Source organism: Tubulanus polymorphus, chromosome 1 (assembly GCF_964204645.1).
Source record: "Tubulanus polymorphus chromosome 1, tnTubPoly1.2, whole genome shotgun sequence".
Taxonomy (NCBI): Eukaryota; Metazoa; Nemertea; class Palaeonemertea; order Tubulaniformes; family Tubulanidae; genus Tubulanus; species Tubulanus polymorphus.
In genome coordinates this window covers 28877139-28900782 of record NC_134025.1, presented here as the reverse complement: position 1 = coordinate 28900782, position 23644 = coordinate 28877139, and the positions used below count along the sequence as shown (strand labels likewise).

The 23644-nt window shown below is 35.2% G+C and overlaps 5 protein-coding genes and 1 long non-coding RNA gene across 8 annotated transcripts; 3 read left to right on the top strand and 3 right to left on the bottom strand.

The window, feature by feature from the left end:
• Positions 1-4246: 4246 nt before the first annotated feature.
• On the bottom strand, positions 4247-4566 carry LOC141903449 (uncharacterized). Its single transcript, XR_012619075.1, has 3 exons — positions 4513-4566; positions 4367-4436; positions 4247-4271 (listed from the first exon to the last, which is right to left on the bottom strand). It is a non-coding gene; the product is annotated as an uncharacterized LOC141903449 (long non-coding RNA).
• Positions 4567-6271: 1705 nt separating this feature from the next.
• Positions 6272-8254, top strand: LOC141909115 (small nuclear ribonucleoprotein E-like). Its single transcript, XM_074799497.1, has 5 exons — positions 6272-6413; positions 7325-7351; positions 7633-7695; positions 7792-7870; positions 7957-8254. The coding sequence occupies exons 1-5, from the start codon at positions 6366-6368 to the stop codon at positions 8019-8021; spliced, it is 282 nt and encodes a 93-aa protein (XP_074655598.1). The 5' UTR covers positions 6272-6365; the 3' UTR covers positions 8022-8254.
• A 313-nt stretch (positions 8255-8567) lies between these two features.
• On the top strand, positions 8568-11154 carry LOC141904564 (uncharacterized). The gene is made up of 9 exons (XM_074793170.1): positions 8568-8689; positions 8812-8929; positions 9029-9132; positions 9279-9420; positions 9523-9617; positions 9702-9807; positions 9889-9973; positions 10222-10408; positions 10505-11154. Exons 1-9 carry the CDS (start codon positions 8570-8572, stop codon positions 10622-10624), a joined length of 1077 nt encoding a protein of 358 aa, XP_074649271.1. The 5' UTR covers positions 8568-8569; the 3' UTR covers positions 10625-11154.
• A 63-nt stretch (positions 11155-11217) lies between these two features.
• On the bottom strand, positions 11218-13093 carry LOC141914910 (protein ARV1-like). 2 transcript variants are annotated; one of them, XM_074806249.1, is made up of 6 exons: positions 12877-13093; positions 12619-12738; positions 12024-12189; positions 11873-11942; positions 11646-11797; positions 11218-11471 (listed from the first exon to the last, which is right to left on the bottom strand). In XM_074806249.1, exons 1-6 carry the CDS (start codon positions 12994-12996, stop codon positions 11353-11355), a joined length of 747 nt encoding a protein of 248 aa, XP_074662350.1. In that variant the 5' UTR covers positions 12997-13093; the 3' UTR covers positions 11218-11352. The 2 variants fall into 2 exon arrangements, with proteins under 2 accessions (XP_074662350.1, XP_074662351.1); XM_074806250.1 differs by having other exon boundaries at positions 11347-11471; positions 11747-11797.
• A 205-nt stretch (positions 13094-13298) lies between these two features.
• Positions 13299-18644, top strand: LOC141910892 (uncharacterized). Its single transcript, XM_074801765.1, has 13 exons — positions 13299-13454; positions 13556-13750; positions 14148-14301; positions 14387-14690; positions 14906-15021; positions 15260-15397; positions 15484-15599; positions 15689-15799; positions 16080-16244; positions 16540-16695; positions 16782-16888; positions 17233-17465; positions 17836-18644. The coding sequence occupies exons 2-13, from the start codon at positions 13592-13594 to the stop codon at positions 18438-18440; spliced, it is 2364 nt and encodes a 787-aa protein (XP_074657866.1). The 5' UTR covers positions 13299-13454; positions 13556-13591; the 3' UTR covers positions 18441-18644.
• On the bottom strand, positions 13581-23456 carry LOC141910883 (WD repeat-containing protein 27-like). 2 transcript variants are annotated; one of them, XR_012619933.1, is made up of 22 exons: positions 23297-23456; positions 23076-23217; positions 22862-22986; positions 22660-22773; positions 22460-22582; positions 22239-22356; positions 21954-22146; positions 21674-21878; positions 21450-21586; positions 21281-21378; positions 21095-21203; positions 20823-20906; positions 20640-20752; positions 20433-20528; positions 20060-20351; positions 19884-19981; positions 19683-19804; positions 19511-19608; positions 19335-19437; positions 19160-19258; positions 18952-19071; positions 13581-13679 (listed from the first exon to the last, which is right to left on the bottom strand). XR_012619933.1 is itself a non-coding variant. In XM_074801748.1 (21 exons), exons 1-21 carry the CDS (start codon positions 23438-23440, stop codon positions 19021-19023), a joined length of 2664 nt encoding a protein of 887 aa, XP_074657849.1. In that variant the 5' UTR covers positions 23441-23456; the 3' UTR covers positions 18799-19020. The 2 variants fall into 2 exon arrangements, 1 of the variants encoding a protein (XP_074657849.1); XM_074801748.1 differs by lacking the exon at positions 13581-13679 and having other exon boundaries at positions 18799-19071.
• Positions 23457-23644: the final 188 nt, after the last annotated feature.

Sequence of the window (23644 nt, the reverse complement as noted above, 5' to 3'; positions counted from 1 at the left end):
GGAGTCTGTGGTGTCTGAGGCGCACACAAAACCGTCATTTCAGACTTCAACTCGTTTTTCTCGGTTTCTAAATCTTCCAACTGTTTTTGCAGTGACTCAACATCAGCATTCTACAAGAAACAGAGCAGTCCTACAGAATGCTACTCAGACAGATATAACAGCAGTCCAAGAAAAATCAACCACTTCTTGACAGGTACTTTCTCAGTGATAGATCGACTAAATTCATTGAAAAAAAAAATCACGGTTTATCAACAAGTCAACAAAATATCAGAGAGACTGTAAATTATGAGTATCCTCTAATTCAAAACACCATGTACAAAAAAGTAACATCCATCGATGTTATTCCTTATGAATAGGTTCTCTTTCACTTCAAAGGCCTACTTTGATTTTGATGATTTCTTTCAATGATGTCACTTCTTTATCAAGCTCGTCATTGTTTGTTTCAGCCAATAATCGATCAGATTCAGATTGTTCGAGTTTCTGCTGTAAGGCATTTATTTCTTCATTAACAGCGATAGAGTTTGTATTCTGAAAAATGAAAAATTATTTTAGATAAACAATTAAGGAAGCCAACCTTTGCAAAAGGCTATCAGTAGTAAAAAGTTCTAATTTTTTCAAGAACATTTCATCGAAATAAAAAAGAAAATCAATCTGTCAGACCCTCAATAAAACATCATTCACATTTCTGTATGTATCAAACAAAAACAATATTTCTCAGGACAGAATAGTAACAAAGTACTGAAAATCATGAACAGTTGGCAACTGTTGGAAAATGACAAGATAAATGCATTCTATTAATTCCCCAATTCAACAACAGTTTCACTGTTTCTATTTCACCGTTTCTGTTTTACTGGCCTTTTTAAGTTTTTCGAGTTCGAATTTCAACTTTTCGAGTTCTTTATCCTTCTTCGCAATGATAGCTTGACCGTCTTTATTGTAGTTATCTAATATCCCGATCATTTCATTCATTTGACTTTCGAATTTCTGACGGGCTTCGTCTTTTTCTTTGATCGCGTTCGACGTCGAAGTTTTCAAATCCTCAATCTCAGAAACACAAGCAATTAAAAATCAAATTCTGAAGTAGATTCATCTCTGACCGAATAAAACGGAAATCTAGGTCGATTATTATAAATCTACCATAAATTCAGCTTTCTCTTTCGATTCTTTCTCCTTTTCTAACTGCTTCTTCATTTCGTCAATTTTTTGCTGTAATTCTTCAGATTTTGATTTATTTTCTTTCAAACACGAGTCATATTCGGTACATTTATCGCTGAGTTTGTTTGATTTTTTCTCCTCAGTCGACAATTCTTTCTTCAATCCTTTTATCTATAGTGGCAGAGCAAACACGGGGATAACTTGCAGTAATTATTACAACCTGGTATATGAGGGTCCGATCTAAGCACTTGTCCGATTGCCCGGGACAAGTAGATTATCATTAGGGCAAGTAGGTTATCATTATCACTTGTCCACCGGGATAGTGCAATTTTATAGCTCAAAGCCATTTCCCAATCGATACAACTGTTTGACTGCTTGTGTGTAGGGCAAGCAGATATTTTAGGGGGCAAATAGAATTTCAGATATACTTGCCCCCGGGCAAGTGGTTCTTATTCTTTAGATCGGACCCTGTATATGCATTGATCAACTTTCATACCTCTCTCTCTAATTCTTTAATATGCTTGTTTCTACTAGTGACATCAGTTTTGAGATTCTTTATTTGTGATTCCATACTCGACGTTTTCTTGTTTTTATTTTCTCGCTCGTTTTCCACAGATTTTGCCTGATAAAAGTAATTAAATCAGAATCGAGTTTAAGGCTATCAATTCACTTCACGTTCTATGTTCACAAGTAAAACACTTTACATGGTCAGCATTTTCTTGCATGAGATTATCAACTGTTTCTTGCTTGTCTTCCAACATTCGTTGTAGAGTTTTCAATTCTTCGCTGAAATCGAATATATTTTTTAGTAACAGTTATTTATTTATCAATACATGTTATACTGATTTCTAATTACCTCAGTTCCCCGCATTCTGCCTCAACTTGGTCAAATTTCTGCTGTAGTTTCAACTCTTTGTCGGTAGATTTCTGTAGATATCATAAACTCACAATCAAAATTTCAATCATTTTGATAATCATACAGACCCACACAAGATGTTCTAACAGCAATTTACCTGTAGATCTTTAGTAAGTTTAGTCATCTCTTTTTTAGCAGATATCAATTCCTTCTTCAATTCTTTGACTTCTAATTGACCCTCATCCAGTTGTTTGTTTAAATTATCTGCTTCTTTGCTGAAAAATATCACGATTCGAACAATTAGTAGAAACTGACACACAAAGTAAAGCTTGTTGAATTTACCTACCTCTGATTCTCTAGTTGTGTCTTCAATTCATCAATTTTCTCTCTCAACACTTGTTGTTTATCATCAGAAACTCTCAGATCTTTCTCTAAATTATCGATTTCGCTCTAAAAAAAATGCAGATCTATATAACCCTCAAATGTATTTGAATATACGTTATTTCATAGTGGTAAAACAAGTCAATTAACCATTCTGATAACAATTTGCTTTTCTCCCTCTGAAATTTGTTGGTTTAAGCCATTAATTTTGTCTTTCAGGGCTGCATTTTCCTGATCTGCTGACTGTAGTTCTTGCTGAAATTGATTATCAAGGATACAATGAAACAAATACACCACAATAAATACAGAGAATCAAGAAAATCTGGAAATAAAGATTCTACTCATTAAACCTCAAATTTGTCGTTCTCCTCCTGAAGTTGAGCGCATTGTTTGGCAAAATTATTTCTTTCATTAACTGTTGACGACAAATTGGCAGTGAGCGAGTCTTTCGTATTCAACAATGAGGTCTGAAATCGAAAATCAAAACAACTGACTTCTCATAAGGAATACAAGCTGATCGAGAAATTGGATTTTTACCTACATTTTCTGCTTCAAGCTTTTGTATTCTGTTGTCAGCTTCCGTATTTTGCATCATTAACATTTCTAGAATTATTGAAATATTAGTTACAATTCTGAAGTGTCATCAGTAACAATTTAGATTAAATAAAGAATTCTGATTCATTCACTGACCATTAGCACATTTCTGTTCCTCGAGGGCCATTTCATTGTGAAGACGATTTATTTCCATTTCTTCTGCACGTCTACAATTCAAACATACAAATCAGAATAGCAGTAAAGAATTATTCATCGAGATTACCCGATTAATAAATTATACTTGTCACATTCTGATTTATGTTTTTCAATCAGTTGTTCAATTTCCTCCTTCAACAATTTGATTTCTTCGGTGAACACTTTTTCCTTTTCAATCAGTTTCGTTTGTAATTCATCTTTAGCTACGACTTCATTATCGAGTTTAACTTGTGTTTCACTCAATACACTTTGACAATCTGTTTTCTCAGTCTAAAAACACACACATTTTCAGAGTTACCAATAAATCATCGGGAAATTTTCTGACTAATGGAATTTTCGAGAAATAACGCATTTTTATCAGATCTCAAGGATTTAGTTCAAGTGACAGAAAATCAGTTACGGAATAAGACATAATCAGTTTTCCAATCACCTATAATATTTTTGATTTGAGAATTCTATCATGACAAATTATAATGTTTCTAAAAATTTTATCTGGTTTGAAATGTAATAAAGAGCTTTGCTATTCTATAAATGTTTTAAGAAATTAATCAACCATCATCATGATCATTAGGGACGTTTTATTCAGATATATTTGTAATTATTTCCATTCTGAAGCATTTAATCATAATCACCCTTGTTTTAGTGAGTTCCTGGCAAACTGTTTGCAGATGAACTGTCTGGTTTGTAACGCTGTCTTCTGACAACTGTAACTTTTCTTGCAATCGACCTAGAAAGGAACCAAATAATAGATAAAGCAATGTTCAGTTAGGTTTACATCTAATGTAAATTTGCACAGTTGAATACATTCTATTTCCAACCCTAGCAAGAGTCAGAAATCCCTTACATTGTTCAGTTTTATATTCACAAAGTATTTCTTCGTTTTGTTTCAAGTTTGCGCGAATTGATTCGATCTGTTTTTCTTTAGCCTCGCACATTCCAGTCAAATCTTTCAACTATATTCAAAGGTAATTTGAAGGTAATTCAAAGGTACATGTAAAAATTTTAAGTTATTTCGTATCTAGATGTCGTATTTTGAATTAAAGACATTCATAAACCTGATTCTCAGTTTTGACCAGCTGTTCTGTCATATTCTTTTTCATCGTGGCTTTCTCATCAGACATTAATTTGACTACAAAATATCATCATTCAAACAAGTTTTAACCAGATTCAGATGAAATAGAGTTCACACATTAACTTAAAAAAAAATAAAATGAAATTTCTCACGTTTGTTGGTAAAATTGTCTTGTTGATCCTGTGTCTTGATTTCTAAATTCTTGAAACAAGTTGTCAATTCCTATTGAAGTAAAAGAAATACGGGTTAAACGAATGTTCCAGTGATGTGGAAATCCTATAGAGATAAACATTCATACCTCAAATTGTTTCATACGTTCTTTATCCAAATACTTTAATTCCGTCTTTTGAGTTTCACCTATAATTTCAACATAAATCATTCATTTACAATTCAAACGCTAGAATCTTTCAGAAATCTGGCCATTTTATAGCCTGGCCTTGTAGAGATTCTTACACTTTTGTAACTTATCCTCTAATCTAGACGCGTGATCCTTCAAAAGTATACACATATCACGAGTTGCATTGATTCTGAAAAAAATCAAAAATTATCTCAAATTCATCAAAATTCTGAAAAAAAGTGTCTAATTGATAAAAGAAGTCTCCAGTTCCAAGCTGTAAGTTTCTTCTTTTTCAATTAGGCCTATTTGACCCTTTGAAAATCCATTACTTTTGTACAATCTCCTCTCTGTTGTTGATCTCTTCTTGAAGTTTTGTGCCCAAGTTTTCGTTTTGAAGCTGAAAGCCGACATTTCACAGCGGTGAAAATATATCTGCGCATAAATGTGAAAAATTCTAAAAAAACATCAGCAAATACCTGTAGCTCAAGGGCAGATTTTCGCAGTGATTCAATGGTTTGTTTGGCATCGTGTATCTTTCGATCCTAAAAATAGGGAAATTACTCAAATCTTAGACTTAATTACTTTTGGACTCTTCATGTTTTCAATGAAGATTATGATTCAAACTTAACAGTTTAAAGCTTTAAACATTTTCATAAACCTGCACAAAGCGTGATAAATATTTTCACCTTCTGTTTCATATCTATTTCTGTTTGAACTTTCCACTTCATTATTTTCTCAGCCTCATGATGAAGTCTTGTATGTAGGACTGACAATTTTTCACCTCCACTAATGTGATCTTGTTGCACTATCCTCTGTTGACTTGCCACTGACGGTTCTGAGGGGGAGGTAGAAATTTAATTGAATAAAGCAAGTTTTGAGAAGTTTAGGGGGAGAGGGTTTAAATGCTTACCCCGTGCTCGGATAGATGCAAAATACTTCCTTTGATTTCCATTGATCTCTTGATGCCGACCCGGTGTGCGAGGACCTGAAGACTGAAATTTGTAAGGCTACAATTAGAGTCAAGTAGTTCAAGTATGTTTGCAAATTTTATTGATGATTTTTGTAATTCAAGTGCCAATAATCACAGTCAATTTAAGGAAACTCCAAATTTGTTTAAATAGACTTTACTTTAGTGGAATTTTAGAGGAGTCCAAAATAGTTTCAGATAGAGAAGAATATGCAGAAGAAGCGAAAACTCAAAATACAAGCAATGACTTTGTATATTCAAACAGTTTGAGTCAAGTGAACATAAATTATCAGAATAAGACGAAATCGGTATTTCTAACATACCCCGGTTATGATTGGCTTGAAAAATGGCTGTTTTTCCATATCTGCTTCGTCTATTTTGGCTAAGATTTAGCTATCACCACCCTAGTGTCCGGCAAGACGGATGATGATGGATTTATTTGTGTGGTGTATTTCTTTCAGTTTCCAGGGGACAGCGAAGACGAGGTGTAGTAAAAAAATATAGAGAGAAATATTTCAATTATCATTTATTTTCGGTTAAGATTCACGAAGGACCATTAGATTATGGGTTTATGATGTAAAAGCTCGGTTTAATCGCGGAACTTACATCAAAACTGCAATACTTTCGTCTGAAATGTCAAATTTACTTCTAAAAAAGCTTCGTCTGCTAATTTAAAAGCGCCGCCTAGTTGTGAGTTCACGGTAAAACACGTAAGCAGCCTGGGTCTAGACCGCATCCGCGTTTTAGCTGACCGGAAGTTGTTCGCCGAACGTGCGTCCATTGAAAATTCGACGTTATTTCGACGCGGTTTTTATTGTCAGTATTCTGTTGATTTACTTTCCTCACGATGGCTTACAAAGGGCAGAAAGTACAGAAAGTGATGGTGCAACCGATTGTATCCTTGAATATCTGAGAAATTACACTTTTATCAGTTTCTTATTGATGTTTTTGTTTCTAAGTTAGGGTAGTTAGTCTGTTGTTACTCTGCTTAGATTATCAGTTTTGTAGACTAAAGGGGCGAACTCTTTTATCAGATCGGAGAATCCGTTTGCCTCCAATCGTACCTTTTTATTGGTCACGTGACTTTTTGGAGTCTCCGAAACCACCTTTCTGTCGAGGTGGTGTGATTCGAATTTTGTGTGGAGCCAACCGGAGATTTCGGACGGAGACTTCGCCTTCGGAGGTCATAAAAGAGTTCGCCCAAGGCGTTTTTGTGAGCTGAATAGATTGTATAGAGGTTTTGAGCAGTTTTGATGAGCAGTTTAGTTACTTCGATTAGGTAACATGGCTGCCTCCATGATGGACAACAAGAAAAAGAGTTCAGCGCTTCTTATTATCAATGAGCTGCTGAAAACTGACAAATACCCAGACCAAAATAAAAATGGGAAGATTACAGCAGTCAGAAATAATCTGTTATGCCCTACGAGTTCCAGTATATTTTTTGAAACAGAAGTAATGAAACATACGAAAAGTATCTATAAAAAACGGCGGATTAATGATTATGTTGAAAAAACTGTTGAAAAATATAACGAAGAAGAATTCACTCCGCCATTTTAATTTTTGATTGAAAACCGGTCTAATCAAATCGCCTAAACACCTCCGGGGACGATTAGGAGAATTTGCCAAATCAGTTTATGTAAATCGTCTCACAAATGTACCGATTAGCCTAAACACCTTGGCTCACGAATGCGCATAATAGCTAATCGACCTATTCGAATCGGCTCACAAAAACGCCTTAAGACTGAGTATATAAGAGTATTTTGCAGCTTAGATGAATTTTTACATTCCTTGACCTCATAATTTCAGAACTTGATATTCAGGTATTTACAAAGTGTAAGTATTCTTACTGTCAATTCAAATGAGATAATTTTGATTTTGCTTAATTATTCATCCATCATGACATGATCATCATACCAAAATTCTAGACAAACAAAAAATAAGTGAAAAGAGATTATATTTTGGTTGAATTTTTTTTCGATTTTTAAGCTCTGGGACTGGGGTATGACGATGCCATGACATATAGTAAATTGAATATCATAGACATAGAAAGGACAATGATGTTAAATGAATTATGCAATTGCCTTAAAATTTGATAATTTAATTCTCAATTTCAGAGATCAAAAATTCAAGTGTGGCTTTATGAACAAACGAATTTGAGAATTGAAGGCTGTATTGTTGTAAGTACGATATTGAAGAATACACCTTTCTCAAAAACACCACCTGAAATTATTGATTTTCATGCATATTATCAATATTGTTTTATATCTGTGCAGGGTTTTGATGAGTACATGAATCTTGTATTGGATGATGGGGAAGAAGTTCATATGAAAACTCACAACAGAAAACAATTAGGTAGGTTTGAAAATTGATTTATCAATACGAAATCATTTTAATCCAGTATCAATCGATTAATCATTATTTGATTATTTGTGTTTCAGGTCGGATCTTGTTAAAAGGTGACAACATAACGCTAATCCAAGCAGTCCAAAAAGAAGCCGCCTAATTAGTAATAAGTCGACATCCTTGGGAATTCAATCATGGCATCTTGATGATTTTAACAAGAACTTTCTCGTGTATCTGATATTATTGAAATTTGAAGATTATCTCTCAACAATTTGGAGGATTTATAAAGAACATTTAGCGATTTGGTCTCTGATTGATGAGGTGGTTCTTATTCCAAGCATTTCATTGTACAGTTTTCATGTAATATTTTTACTGTCATTGTGTATGATATAATCATTAAACAAAAACTCTTTTTTTCTAAGTGAGTTGTGTTTTTATGGTTATTTCGTGGAAGAGGAATGTGATCTTGAAGGTGTATACTAGCTTCATATTAGAGGATATCTGTTTGTACCCCATCTCTATATGAAAAAAATCCGCTGGATGAATGTTATGAAGTCGTCCTGTAGGCTATTGCATTCACCAGATGGCCTTAAAAAAGAATTCAATTTTTCTACACTGCAATTCATGTCTGCAATAATCTCTGGACAAATAAATAAGGATTCGAGCCCTCGACTTGACAGGACATAAACTAATCATGTGACTCTCAAAATGGCGGATACAGAGAAAGTGAAAGCTGCCAGTGCCCATCTATTTAACGAAGTGCCACCGCAACCACCTAAGAAGCCAGGACAGTTACCTATAGAGAAGATAAAACAGTTCTTTGAAGAGGTTTTGAGGATATTTTAGTGTTGTCATATATTCTGACATTGTATCGAAATCGTTAAATTTGTGTCAAATGTTATTTGTTGAAATGTTTGTCGATGACTGTCATGCAATGATTTGATTTGTAGGGTTATATGGTCATCGAAGATTTCTTTACAAAAGAAGAATTGGATCCGTGTGTTGAAGCTATTAATGCCCTAGTTGATGACTTGGCTGAGGATCTTTACAAGAATGGAAAAATAAAGAGTAAATGGATTTCAATGTTGATCTCGACTAACTTTCTCTTCTTTTTGATCCCTTGAGTTATTTTTTATGCTAGTCTTACTTGAATTCGTATATTTTTAGATAAATACAAAGAATATGGTTTTAAACAAAGGTTGACAAAACTAAATAAAGAGTTTCCTGGAGCTAACATAGTACTGATAAAGAAATATGGTGTCCTCCCTCAGGTAAAATTTATTCCGCCAATCTTGTCAGTTTAGTGTCGCAGTGAACTCGTGATTTTAAGTAATATCCCACAAGGACTTACACTATACTGTACAATACATTACAATATGTCAATCAGAAAGTTTATTAGCTTCCATTTTAATTCCAGCCACTGAAAGATTTATGGACGAATGAACGTTTGCTAAATGTGGTAGAACAATTGATAGGACCAGAGATTGGGGGACATCCAGTGTGGAATATCCGCGTAAAATGCCCCCAGAATGAAGCCACTGTTGTCCCTTGGCATCAAGGTAAAACAAAGGAATTCTAATGAAACTCACTATGTATAAAGGTGTATAGAATATTCTATATATCCGTGACTTTTTCTAAACTCGGTTCTTTCTTTTAAATAGATTCGGCGTATTTGGACACGGATTCGTACAATGTTTTACAACCAACAGCGTGGATTCCATTCTTGGACGCTAATGCCAATAACGGTTGCATGCAGGCAGGCCTAATCATGATTTCAATCCAAAACCTGGTAATAAATAAGACTGAATGAATATTTCAATATTGATGTTATTTTGAATAGTTGGCCCGTTACGGTCACAAATCTGGTAAAATAGCTACTCATACGTGTTGTGATGGTCAGACCTGGTATGTTACTTTATCTGAGGAGGAAATGGAGAAAACTCTGGGTATATATAATTTAATAAATGAAATTGTTGTTGAATTAAGTGCTGCTAACTTCATTAGATTAATCTATATTTTTATTGAAGGGGTTGATTTGAAGAAGGATATCATTACAGTACCAGTGCCTTATGGAGGATTACTAATGTTCAGTAATGTGCTGCCTCACCAAAGGTAATGCGTGTTCTCCAAGAGAAACGGTATTAAAGTCTAAATCTTGGAAAGGTTATCACATTACTTAGGTCATTACTGATTTTGAGTCCCAATTTGTCTGCAATTTGCCAATAAGTCATAAGTCATTATTTGGATGTCGCTCACTTTTTTCATAGTCCCCAGTGAAAAGTTATCGGAGTTTGACTAACTATGGATTTTAGTCAGCGAAATTTACCTCCTCTAATTCTCCTCAATCTAACACTTTTCAGCTTGCCGAATATATCTGATGAGATTCGTTGGAGCATTGATTTAAGGTGGCAGAGGCCGGATCATCCGTACGGGTTCTATGGTGTAAAAGATGGGATACTGATGAGAACGAGCGCGGACCCAGACTATAAAATAGACTGGACGAAGTTCGACGGTGTCAACAGAAATAAGGCACACATAATTGAGGAGGTAGAGAGCGAAGATAGAAATGACCTTTTATATTGCTGTTAGGAACTACTGTTATATAGTAGATTAATGTTTTTGTATGTATTATATTTTCATCAGCATGATGATTATGATACGACTGTAACAGGACCGTGGATGGATCGCTGGAATCTGGTGAACACTAATCGTCATACGGCAGCTTACAAAAAAGACGATGCCGACTCCTGGTCGAGAGTTTAGATATTTCACGAGCCACACCTGTCATCACAGTTCTAACCAGTGTTAACAACCCCTGTAAAACAGGTCTAACATATTAACCACCACTGTAATTCAAAAATTATGAATTAGATTTACAGTGTCATGATACCGACTGTCTTCCAATTTTATGACGGTGCCCGGATTTTGACTGGTTTCATGTGTCCTAGCCACTTGATTTTAAGGACGCAATTTATCCATGTGTGTAAAACCGGAATTAAACATAGTTTATATGGATTATAATTAATTTATAGAACTGCGGATTATCCATATATCTCTTAATCTGATGCGATAAATATTGCTACATTGTAATATGTATATTTATATAATGTAATAACATTGGAATATGTTTTGCTTCATAACCGTCCGATTGTGAACTTCCTTGATTCAGACCTGCTTCTTTACAAATATTTTTATCAGAATAGTTCTTTTGACTATAATTTCTGTCTCGACTTGTCTGTAAATTTTCTCGATAAAAAGTGTCCAAGGCAAACATGTTTTATAAAATTTTATCATTTATTTTCAAAATAAATGCAATAATTATTAACAAATAAATAACAAATTATTATTTTCGTTAGTTTGTTTTGGCTTATGTCATTTGGATCCTTGTTTCACTGGACTAACCTTATGGGATTGTTCATTTAACCTCACAATGCGACGACCTTTAAGATAATGCCCGCAACACTGTAAGCAGCCAGCAGGACGTTATAGCTTTATTTTGTATCCAAGAATGGTATCAGATATTCCTCGGTCAATTTCACGCTTAGATACTGAGTACTGTGTATAATAGTTACCACAGCCAGGGATACATATGTCGGTACATCACACATAACTGAAATATATAAAATATAGAATTATGAGATTAATGAAGGAATAATAATTCATGAATAAAGATACTAAGACAACCTTTCGATACAAGTTTAAGCTGTCATTTTCAAGATAACTGAATTTTTATTTGTATTCACAATATTTTTTACTTTTCATTAATAATAGCGCAAAGCTTTACCATGGATTGCTTGAGTATTTGATGAAAAAATGAAGATATGAGTCAATGTTAGATACACCATACTGTTACTTTGTCCCCAGATTATTGCAGGTACTACTAACAATTTCCCCATGTTCGAAAGCAAGACTCCTTTGATAATGTTTCGTATATCCCTGAAATGGAGCAATAAATGAATTGAAATGAACGAGTAAAAACTGTGATAGATTTAGGAAAATATGCCAACTCACTTTTTCGATTGAGAAATTATTTTCCATATTTTCAAGATTCCATTCATTACAACATAAAACGTAATAAATTCTGAAAATTTGAACGTTCAAACATTGAAATTTTCCGATTGCGAAAAAATAAATGAGGACCGATGAGTGAGAGTAGACTTACCAACAGCTGAGACCATGAACATTAGATAGAAAGACCATTCTAACGCAGCGTAGAATATAAAATCACGTTCAGATTGTCGTTGATTCGAATGATGCGAACCAGGCCAGTTCACCCACTTAGTGTACGTATCACAGAACAGAAATAGAATGGCAAACCTCCAATGTGCCTGCGATAAATAAATCATTATACCGTCAATATGTTTAGTAGATCCTGCTTGGCCTCGGGTAATTTCATTCAAGATAAGCCAATAATGTCATCACATGAGTTTTCTGATGGGGCCAGTCAGTAACCTGTCTGGTATAGTTTCACGATCGTGCCCATGATAGGGTAACTAACTATGAAGGGGCGTGCAATAAATCGTGGCAATCTGCTTCATCATAGCAAGTGCAGTCAACAGTATTAGGGAATTGAGTGCTGTTTGGGGAATAAAAGTAATAATCATTCAAACAACTGATGTTTAATAAATGACCATCGATTAGTTAGTTACCTAACCTTTGGTGGTAAGCCTTTTATAATCGGATGGGTTTATACCAAGTGAAAATATCCGATCGTGAAACTAAACCACAGACAGGTTTCTGACTAACAATCGATATACCTGTATATTAGTATTGTATAAAACATGTCGATACGCTTGTCTCTTGTGTAAAGCTGCATCAAGTGAGATTATTACAGGGTCGTATTCTATATATTTATCCACAACTTTACCGCAGTATTTCTGAAATGTACGAATACAATATTAACCGCGGCAAGTAATAACGAGAATTTAGATCACGATGATTCATCGGTGCTCAAACCGTCAATTCAGTCGTTTTAGTTCGGTAATTAGCACGACTATTTTAGATTCCTCACTTACACAATGCGATATTTTTATTATTCCAGCGTTGAAATCTTTGTACAATTCTTTAGCAGGCATACCGCATTCAATACAGACATAATTATTCTCAGCTACGCTTTGACTTTTCTTTTCAGCCATTGAGAATGTTATTTTTCTAATAACTTTCTGTCAAAAATTGTTTACTTCCGCGTTTGGACTGTCTAAAGTTAAAATTTGATCACATGGATCGTCGATTATACCTCATACCGAATACTGAATTTTGATGAATTATTTACCTTTTAGTGTATGTTTTATTGAGCTATATTATTCTTTTATGTTGGTTTAATTAATCTTGTGCTGATCAATTTTGTATTTATTGAAAAACTTTAATGAAATAAATCATCGTCAGTTCATCTATTATTTTCATGAGTAGATTTCCCTGGATTCCAAAATGGCCGATGTAAACAATCTGAAGTTAGATTGTATGATTAATCCAACATTTTCCCCTAATTAGGACCGCTCGGCATAGTCAGCGGTGCAAGATACATACATTTGGGTTCCTTTCGATTTTTTAAACAGTTTGAAATTGATGAATTAATTCTATATCTTTAGTAAAGGTAAGAAAACGATGTTGACCGGCGACAATTCCTCTCTCTGGTCGCAATAATTACCAATAAAAACCGACCGTTATCTTTATAACATTTTTGCTTTTTTCCAGTAAATCGTATCGAGAGTTTGAATAGAGGTGTGAACAATGGCCAGTCGTGGTTTGAGCCGTCCCGGTAGTAGAGACAGTAGAGTTGAGAGCAGTGCTGCTAGTTCTATGTTTGGAAGCGCTCATGCTGTAAATAGAAGATTACTTGATTCGCCAGGAACACTGAACGTTTTGCCCCCAGAAGAATTTAGTGACCAGGTATGAAATAAGGGAGGATGATAATGTTATTATATGTTAGTAAATAAAAAACCCCACAATGAATAAAAGTGGCCAAAATGTGTCCTTCAGCTCGTAGTTTGTTCCGGTATTTTAACTATATCCTTATATATATAGCCATCTTAGGCACACTATAATCAGTAGGCGCATTCGTTTAGATGACTATTGGATAGTCGAATTGGAATTACTAGCGCAAGGAAACATTTTGCACTCTTTTTTTCATTCTTGTCTCAGGATTTTATATTATCATTATGAATTTGTGGCTATAAATCTCCAATGGCTTCAAAATATTATTACAAGGTATTTCGCAAAATGCTTACGGTTGTTACTTGAAAAACGTTTTCATTGATTGATAGGAATATGTTTGAATGTTTCATAGGATTCAGATATAGCGATTGAAGATCTAGATGACGGAAGTGATTTCTCTGATGAGTATACCGACGAAGAGTTACAACTCATCGGTGCTAGTTCATCTCGGATTAAACACAGCAAGCAGGATGATTACCAAGTCACTAAACAACTGGTCATTTCTGGTCGGTTTCATTTTGAACTTAATGAAAAGTTGATTCACAAGAGAATCGGATTTATATTATTTCAATTTGAATACAACTTTCTCAGGTTATGACCCGAATATAGAAGAAGAAGAAATCGACAGCGAAGAAGAGAATGAAATTGTTAAAGAAATTAAAGAAGAAATTAAACGCCAAGTGAAAGACGAAATGAAGTCCGAATTAGCTGTTTATCAACAGCCGCCTAAATTTGATGAAGGAACAAATCAAAGCGAAGATGCCGCCGGTTTGGAAGATGTCGATCCAGATATGAGGGCGGCTATACTGAAAATGAGGAAATACGATCGCATTTTGAAGAAAAAGATGAAACGCGAAAAAGAAGTTAAAAGAGATAGATTACGATTACAGAAAAGGTTTGTCATAACTTCATTGGTGCACTGGATTTATATTAAGATGAATTCGTTTTGAGCGAGTCCCGGAATAAGATTGAAAAAATACAGTTCGAAATATTTCCGTGACATTTCGGACTCGATTTTTATCATTCTTGGTGAGGGATTTTTGTCTGATTGTTACAACACTGTCAGAGTGTTTCGTCAATGGTTAGAATTTGATTAAAAATCTTTTATAGACTTCGCGAAGAATTGGATGCATTAAAAACCGATGGAGGGAAGAAAGAGCCAAAAGAAGAAAGTACAAACACAGCTAAGTTCTTAGCACTGGAGCCACCTCCGAGTCATAATGAAGGTAAGAATCATTAATAAAGAGGCTTTCATTCACACCTTGCACTGAGGGTTTTGGCTGGATGAAAGTCTTTCATTGCTATAGCTATGAAATTATTATAGTACCTTTCCTTTTGCAAATAATGTGTATTAGTAGATATTAGTAGAATGCAAACTGATTGTCATTATATCAATGAATAATAATAGTTTTCATTCTAATGTGGTATTGATTAAATGGAAATGATTTTTTGTTTCATTTCAAGGAGTGACGTTAGACAGCGGTGATGAAAGTCCTCCTGTAACTCCAGTATTCAGAACTCAACCACCAGACACAGACACTAATACAACAACAAACTCTCAAACATCTACTAACAAACCAAATTCATCAAGAAAATCAAACAGTAGGTTTTAATACTTACACAATCACATTTAGAGCATTCAATTTGAGTCGATTACTGTTTACTGAATTGAATTATGTTTAATCTAGATTCAACCGGTAGACAAACCGATACTAGTTTAGGAGGAAGTAGTCTCGGATCAAGAGCATCAAATACCGACCGGAAAAAACATCGGAAGAAAGATTTTATAAAACGTAATATCAAGGTAAATCATATCCCAAGTGGGCTGGTTATTATTACTGTATTTACTGGAAACTCATTTATGATTTCACTGATCTGTGTTTGTTATTTCAGCTCGCTAGTGATGCAGGAAATGTTATAGCTATGACCGACGACGAGAAAAATAGACTCGAAGATTTATTGAAAGATGTCGATCGAATTGAAGACATTCCCGAAGAACACACAGTATGTCGTTTTCAATTTCAGCAAATTCTAATTAATCTAGAGCAGATTTTACACATAATTTATTATAGTCTCTTTTGATTCAGATTTGAATCCCACATATATTGAAAAATCAAAGAATTTCGGGAAATTTCTTCTGCACATCCTGAAGTCTGAAATGTCATTCAAGACTAACGATTGTTTCTACCTTTTGATAAATCATGTTTGCCATTCTACATTTACATTTAATGGATGTCATGACATATATTTTCATTACTTTCAATTTGACGAATTTGATGTGCAGGATAGAGACGCGATGCTCGATATAGCGTTACCCCCTGGGATCGGATTCCGTCCGGAGATCAACGAAGAGCATCACTTGAAAGATATCGACAACCGATTGAAGGCTCTTCTTCCACCTGAAGAATTCAGTGTTTACGCGGCGCAAGTTACAGTTAATCCATTGAATGTACGTAAGATATTTGCATTGACCTGGAAAACTTGGAAAACTCTTGAAAATTTTAAAAATACTCAGGGAACCTGGCAAATTTTACCAAAAACCTGGAAAACTTAGGGAATTTGGATAATACTATTGACCACATATTTCATTATTACGTTATTCCTTTGTATGTGATTAAATAAAAAATGGAAAAATCGGGGATTTGTAAATGGGTAAAAAGTGGCCACTTTATTAGTTCACTGACCAAAAATGACTGCTTTATTCGATGTATCTGTGAACTGTTTTGGTAACTTTGGTTTTTCAGCACTGTCTTTTCACTCGCACCGATGTACGTAACGTCGATATCGATGAATTAGGTGAACAGGCTTTGAAAGAAACGAAGGAACAACGCGAAATGCGAATTCGTCTCGAACAGATCGAAGCCGACCTAGCTGAACTCAGTCAACACAAAGATCTCGTGGTAAGATTGAGCGAAATGCTCAAGAGACAATAAACATTGGTTTCATCATGGAGAATTTATTGAATCAAGAAATGTATTACGTATAGGTGGAAACTCCAAAACTTTCCGATGAAACTCTGAACTCTCTGCTCGATGAGTGCTGTCGCTCATTGTCAAGAACTACCGTTAATACATCTGAACTAAATACAGCTAGGTAAGTAATCTGTCAGGATGGCGCCACTGATGTTAAACCTGGAAAACTAAGGGAAGCAGAAAAATCTACAAAAATTTAGGGAATTTCACAAATTTCACCAAAAACCTGGAAAACTCCGGGAATTTGGACAATTGTTTATTAGTATGTGATTCAATGAAAAATCAATGAATTGTAACATTTTAAACCTAGAAATGTCCCTGATTCACTCAGGGATTTTTACATATGTGTAATCACATGGAAAAATCAGGGAAAACTCAGGAGATTTGTAAGATCTGTATCTGTCATTCAATCGGTATTCATCGATAAAGATCGTTCATTTCTTTACTCGTGTTTTGTTCAAACAGATCGTCATCATCGAGAATAAGTATGTTAGAAAATCCGCCGAAGCTGCCCCCGGATATCCTCGAAGATCTACTCGCTGAGGCGCGCGCCGAACAGGGTTCCAGTCTCGTTCAACAGGTTTTTGATGCCGACGGTGACAGCGGTGAAATCACAGAAGAGAATGAATCGGATGAATTGAAGGCGAGGAGAATGATCAGTAACAATGATGATAGTTTCACCAGTCTAAATAGTAAAGGTAAGTTAGTGCTGATTTAGTCAGTAACCTGTCTGTGGTTTTGTTTTTCGATCGGATATTTTCACAAACCACATGGTATAAGCCCATTCGATTATAAAAAACTTACCACCAACGATTAGGTAACTAACTAGTGCTGATTCAGATGAGATATCGGGGTTTTTTCCAACAAGTTTTAAGTACTGTCCACGTACAGATATGTTGAAAAATAACTTTCTTAAAATCGCTTAGTTCAGCGTGTGATTCAAATAACCTTCAGATTCAAGGAAATCACATCTCGGTGCTTCAGTGTTCAGCGGCACTGAAGGCATGTACAACATGTTCATGAGCCAACCTCTATGTATTAGAAATGAATTTCAATCCTTCATTTCAGATGACTTGAATATCGAATCACTCACTGATGATCAAATCCAGGAATTATTGCGTCAGTCATATTCCAGACAGTCATTGAGGAATAATTCAGAAATAACTCCACGTAATCGACGCAAATCATCGAATGAAAGAATCAAACTACCTGAGATTAATCACAGCGGTAGTTTAGTATCTCAGCAAATAAACAATCCGTCTATTAATAATCATCAGAGAACGACTAGATGGGATCCAGATGAGATTAATGACAACAGAGATGATACAAGTAGATCTAGGACAGGGGAAGGAACTGACAGACCGAGAACAAGAGATGGATTAGATCGTCCAAGAACAGGGGAAGTGACTGATAGGTCGCGAACTAGGGAAACTGTAGACCGTCCAATAACAAGGGAGGGATCAGACCGCCCAAGAACGGGGGAGGGACTAGACAGACCAATGACAGGGGAAAGGTCTATAAATAATTGGCAGGAAAACGGTAGAATTCCATTAGAGGAATATCCTTTCAGTCCACAAAGACCGGACACTGGAGATGGACCTCGAACTAAATCTCGTAGATCAGTCAATTATAAATCACAAACATTGAGTAGTGATGATGAAAAGCCATGGTAAACTGTAAGTCTCATAACGGTGGTTTGTTTGGGGGATTATCAGAGTGATTCTTAGTTCACCTTTATGTAGCACCGGTACCTGGTATATCCGTCCTTCAAATCTTTTTTTTAATGTTTATTTATACATGTATTTGAATGATAATTTTATACGTAAGTTTATAATTTCAAATATTTTTGCGTGTGATTTTTGTCCTATTTTGAGCATTTGTTGGCATTAAAAGTGAAAATAAAATAATTCATTGAATATATTTGTATTGGTAGTTCTTGTGTTTAGAAGGAAGAAGCTGAGCTCCAGGTGATGGAATGGAATACCGAGGTTTTAAACACCATAGTGAATACCTTAAGAACTAAAATAATTTAACCTTTGTGTTTATTTCTACAAAATGTACAAACAAAAGGTCATTGTATATGAAAAGATAATCTAAAAGTGTCGTGGAAATAATACAAAATGTGTATAACAACTAATCATAGTTAAATGTATCACAGAGATTCTGATAAAAAAGTCGGAATACCAGATGATGTAAGGGTTCCCCTACAACAACTAGATACTAGACTTTGATGAAGCAGCTTCTTTTGAAAGGTTATTTCTGTGCGAAAAGTCGTAATTTTCCATCTACACTTGCAGTTAAAAGCTGAAATATAGAAGAATATAAGCTTTCAGTAACAGGTTTTCTGCATATATAACAATAGGTAAGCAGTTTCAAAGTGAGCGTGACGTACCTTTGGGTAAAGCGGATGAAACTTGACATCTGCCACCACGTCTGTATGTCCAGTTAATTTATGTAAATAATCACCAGATCTCACATCGTAAATGTAAGCCTATTGAATGGATAAAATGATGAGTAGAACGAAATAGAAAACTATAATGAGGGAGAATTTGGTGATAGTCTCTTACGGATTTGTCCTCAGCTCCTGTAGCGATAAACCGTCCACATGGGCTTATAGATAAACCACACGGGTAAACTCTGTTCTTGTGTCCTTCAAATCGTCTCACACAACTGAAAATATAGTTTAAATAGTATATTTACGGAGAACGTAGATGAGTGTGCGATAAGTTTAATGTTTTTTTACCGTCGAGTTCTCAAGTCCCACATTTTGATACAATCTCCGGCAGATGAAGTCACAAATAAATCATACGCATTCGAAGCGTGAGATACAAATGCCGATCCCTGCAATGAAAACAATCATAGATTGTGAAAAAACCTTACGAGTTACAAGTGAATATCTTAATTGTGGAACGCACCTCATTTTGTGCTATTTGATGAACAGGTTTGGTATGGATGTCTTCCAGCAGCAGGACACTTTTCCCCGAATTCATGTCATATACATCGATAGATTTATTACTACCAGCGATTAACACAATATCTAAACAAAGTCTCAGGTCACAGATAAACAACCAAATAAACCCGTATCAGCATATCAAACTCGGTATTTCAAAGGATACATGAATAGAAACTGTTGACAGCTGTAAATGCTGATATTGATTGCATGTTGTCCATCTGAAACTTCTTCACTAACTTATAACGACTGCTTGATACGTATCTGAAAGGTGAAATTATTATATTTCTAATCATTACAGACACAGAGAATAAACCCTTAAATTTCCAGATGTAGACTTACCTCTTGATATCAGATTTAACCGGATCAAGATGGTATTTGTACAGTGAAAATGAATTGCCACATGTCAGTAAAATGAATTTATCCATATAGTAAAACTGCGCATGTTTGATAGCTTTAGTAAATGGAGAATTTTCCTTGTCATCTTTATCGAAGTTACTGAAGCTTTTATCGAGAACTATAACGGGATCCACCTGTTCGGGAGACCAGATAGCGGCACTGCGATCATCTGAACCTGATATCAACCAGCAATTTTCTTTACTCCAGTTGATGCTACAAACGGCATCTTTGTGACCTAAAAACATTGAGAATGTCAGCCAATATTATTGATGATGCTGCGATTCGAGATATTTTCTTTAGTCTATGAAAGGCTCACCTGATAAAGCTACAGCTTTACTTTGCTCTCGTAAAGGGTGTTTAAACAGAACTGACGATTTGTTCGCAAGCGCACAAGCGAAATACTGACCATCACCTACATATTATATCAATTATTCAAATATTACTTCATTCATAAACTGCGCACAGATATTCATAAGATATATAAAAAATTTCATTGAATGAATTTAATGACTAATGACCTCACCTGAAAAATGCATGCTATTAATAGCAGTTGGAGAAATATCGACATCTATTTTACTGTTTAAAACTGTAGGTGCAACACCATCCATCGGATATTCTTTCATCAGTGATTTGCAGCTGAAATGTTGCATGTTTGTTGGGCAAAATCACCCGAAGAAAACTGGAAAATAACATTCAAAATGCTTACCCATTGAGTGACATTGATCGGTTTGGTTTCTGAGTTGTTGGCTTCTGTTTTCTAACATTCAAATGTGGTTGAAACATTAGCTTTCTAAAAACAAAAAGTTCAGAATGAATGAATCGCATGAAAAAATGTAAGATACAGTGAGAATGTGATGCAGAATATTTGATTCTTTATTGTCAGGCTGTGATCATTAGACAGAATTCCAAAACTGTAGGGAAATAAACCATGTATTTCCCGATTGGAATATTCTCATTCAATTATATTTTTATCCTTACTTTGGAGATTCTGATGAATATCCAGATGATTTCACTTTACTATGATATGTGACTGGTTGATCAGATGCTATTTTACCTTTCTTGTCTAAACTCCCAGGTAAAGATGGTCCTGCAAATAGTATCAAACACAGTTATATATGTAAAATTTCGAACATTTGTACATTACTGTATCTTATGATGACTTGCGTCTTGTAGATAAACTAGAGAGCTTCTTCGCTGGTTTTGCTTCCTTCGTTTTTGGTACAAGTTCTGCTCTGAGAGGTGAATCTTTATTCAGAGGAATACTGAAAACGCAATAAAATATTTGAATATATCCAACTAAGATAATTCAATCAAGTCAACGCGCAATATGTACCTAGATAACACTGAAATCTCAGGTTGTGCAGTACTTTCTGAAGCTGTCAGTTCATCCACTCGTCTTTCTTGCATCAGATTATCAATGCTTAGTATATGGAATGTGTTCTGAAATAAGCTGCCAATAATGCACCATGTCTGAAAACAAGAGAACAGAATCGATACAACTTGTGAGCTTTGCATTTCAGGTTCTAATTCAAGCATTAAGTAGCTCACTGATCTAACCTGATGCATCTTAAAACTCTTTGAAATGTTCATATTTCCAGCAGCACATATACACACTTCCGCGCTATCTATACTATCAGTATCGGAACAACGAATCGGTTGTGAGAGATCTGTGTAACCACTGACTTCTAATGACTTAGCATCGAGTTGTAGTAATGAACCGGTGGTACCGATAAACAGAGCTGGCGATGAATCCAACAACTCACTGAAATTCGAAAATATAAACCTGAAGTTTCAGAATACAACAAGATGTTTGAAACAATGCGTATGTGGAACATACTTTACAACAGTATCATCGGTCTGAAGAAAACTTAGTTTCTGTTCAATCGTTTCAGATTTAGATTTCTCATTATTGACTGCGTAATGGAGTGAAAGAATAGAACAACCGACTTCAGCTGATTGGACCTCCTCCGGACTGGGTAGTCGATCGCCATTTTGTTGCCAGGTTTTCCGACTGCTGATTGTTTTCGGACCTTAAAACGTGACGGTGAGACAGAACTTCAAAAACGAACCTAAAAATCACTGGTTGTAACAGAAAGTTTTATGTGAAGTGGATTATTCCTACCTGAAATCGGTTTTTCTAGTTCTACTTGAATTTCACCATGTTTTTTTATAAGTTTTACAGCATCAATGTGGTGCAATTGCCGAAATCCTTTTCCATCACTCAGATCATAGATTCTTACCTTGAAATGAATAAACATGATTGCATTACCGGTATTTTATCTACAGCCGATATAAGAATCTATATTCAAACTATGGCAATAGATAGAATAGGTGTCTCCAAACCTGTCCATCGGTAGATCCAACAGCGAATTGTTCTAATAATGGATGCATCGTAAGACTTATAAATGGAGAAGCCGAAACAATACAAGATTGATAAACCAAACATCCATCTTCTATATTCCATATCTAAAAATAGATATATTACACAAACATTTGTCACAATATTGAAAGTTAAACATCAATACAGAACTGATATTACGTACCTTAAATGTTCTGTCTTCTGATATAGAAACTAATGTCGAAGTGAAATGAGGACAGAATTGGGCGCATGTAACATTGGAATCGTGTCCTTCTAATGTCGCTTCTAGTTTCTCCTCCTATCATGACAAAGAATAATAGACTTAGGCCAGAATATGATTTGGCTTCATTATATGCTAGTTGAGGTAAATGCTACAAGATAAATACCTGTGAATGAAGTATATAGATGAATCTATCGGCACAAACAGCTACAAATGAATCATCACAACTGTAAGATACATGCTCCACCTGTCCTACAGCTTGACTTATCACTTTACCTTTGATTTGTCTATCTGTAGAAAAAAGTAGGAAGATTATCAGTGCGGATAGTGGAAGATCATTCCTTATTCCTGTGATATCACAAATGAATGAAGCTAATTACCAGCTTCATACGATGCTCGAGCTTGATCTATATTCCACACGATGATATAATCTTCACCAGCTGAGCACAGATATTGCGGATGAGAACTATGATTGAATGATAGCGCTGTTATACATTTACGGTGTCCAACCAGTTCTAATGGCTGAAAATTGGTAATCAAATACTTTGAAAGGTTCCAGTATCTTTAACATGATATTATAAATACAGTGATGGATACCAACCTTGTATCCAAGATGTTGAAGACTCCAGATTCCTATAGATGTTCTTGTCAATGGAAGGGCAAATAAACTGCCAGAATTAGCGATCTGTGTGTGGCAAGCAGATACTGATGTTCTTATAACCTGAACATTTTCGATCAACATCATTTTCGCAGCTGTCAAATGGAATGGCAACGACCTTGAGAAACTTTCTCGGAATCTGACTCTTGTGGATTCGAACTAATAACAGCCCCAGTTCAGGGCATCTCATTGGCTCACCAGCAAACCAATCGTATTAGCCGCAAATTACTTTCAACCAATCATTATCGGTAATCTAAGTGTGGTCACTTTAGCGCGAACCGGACTCACCGT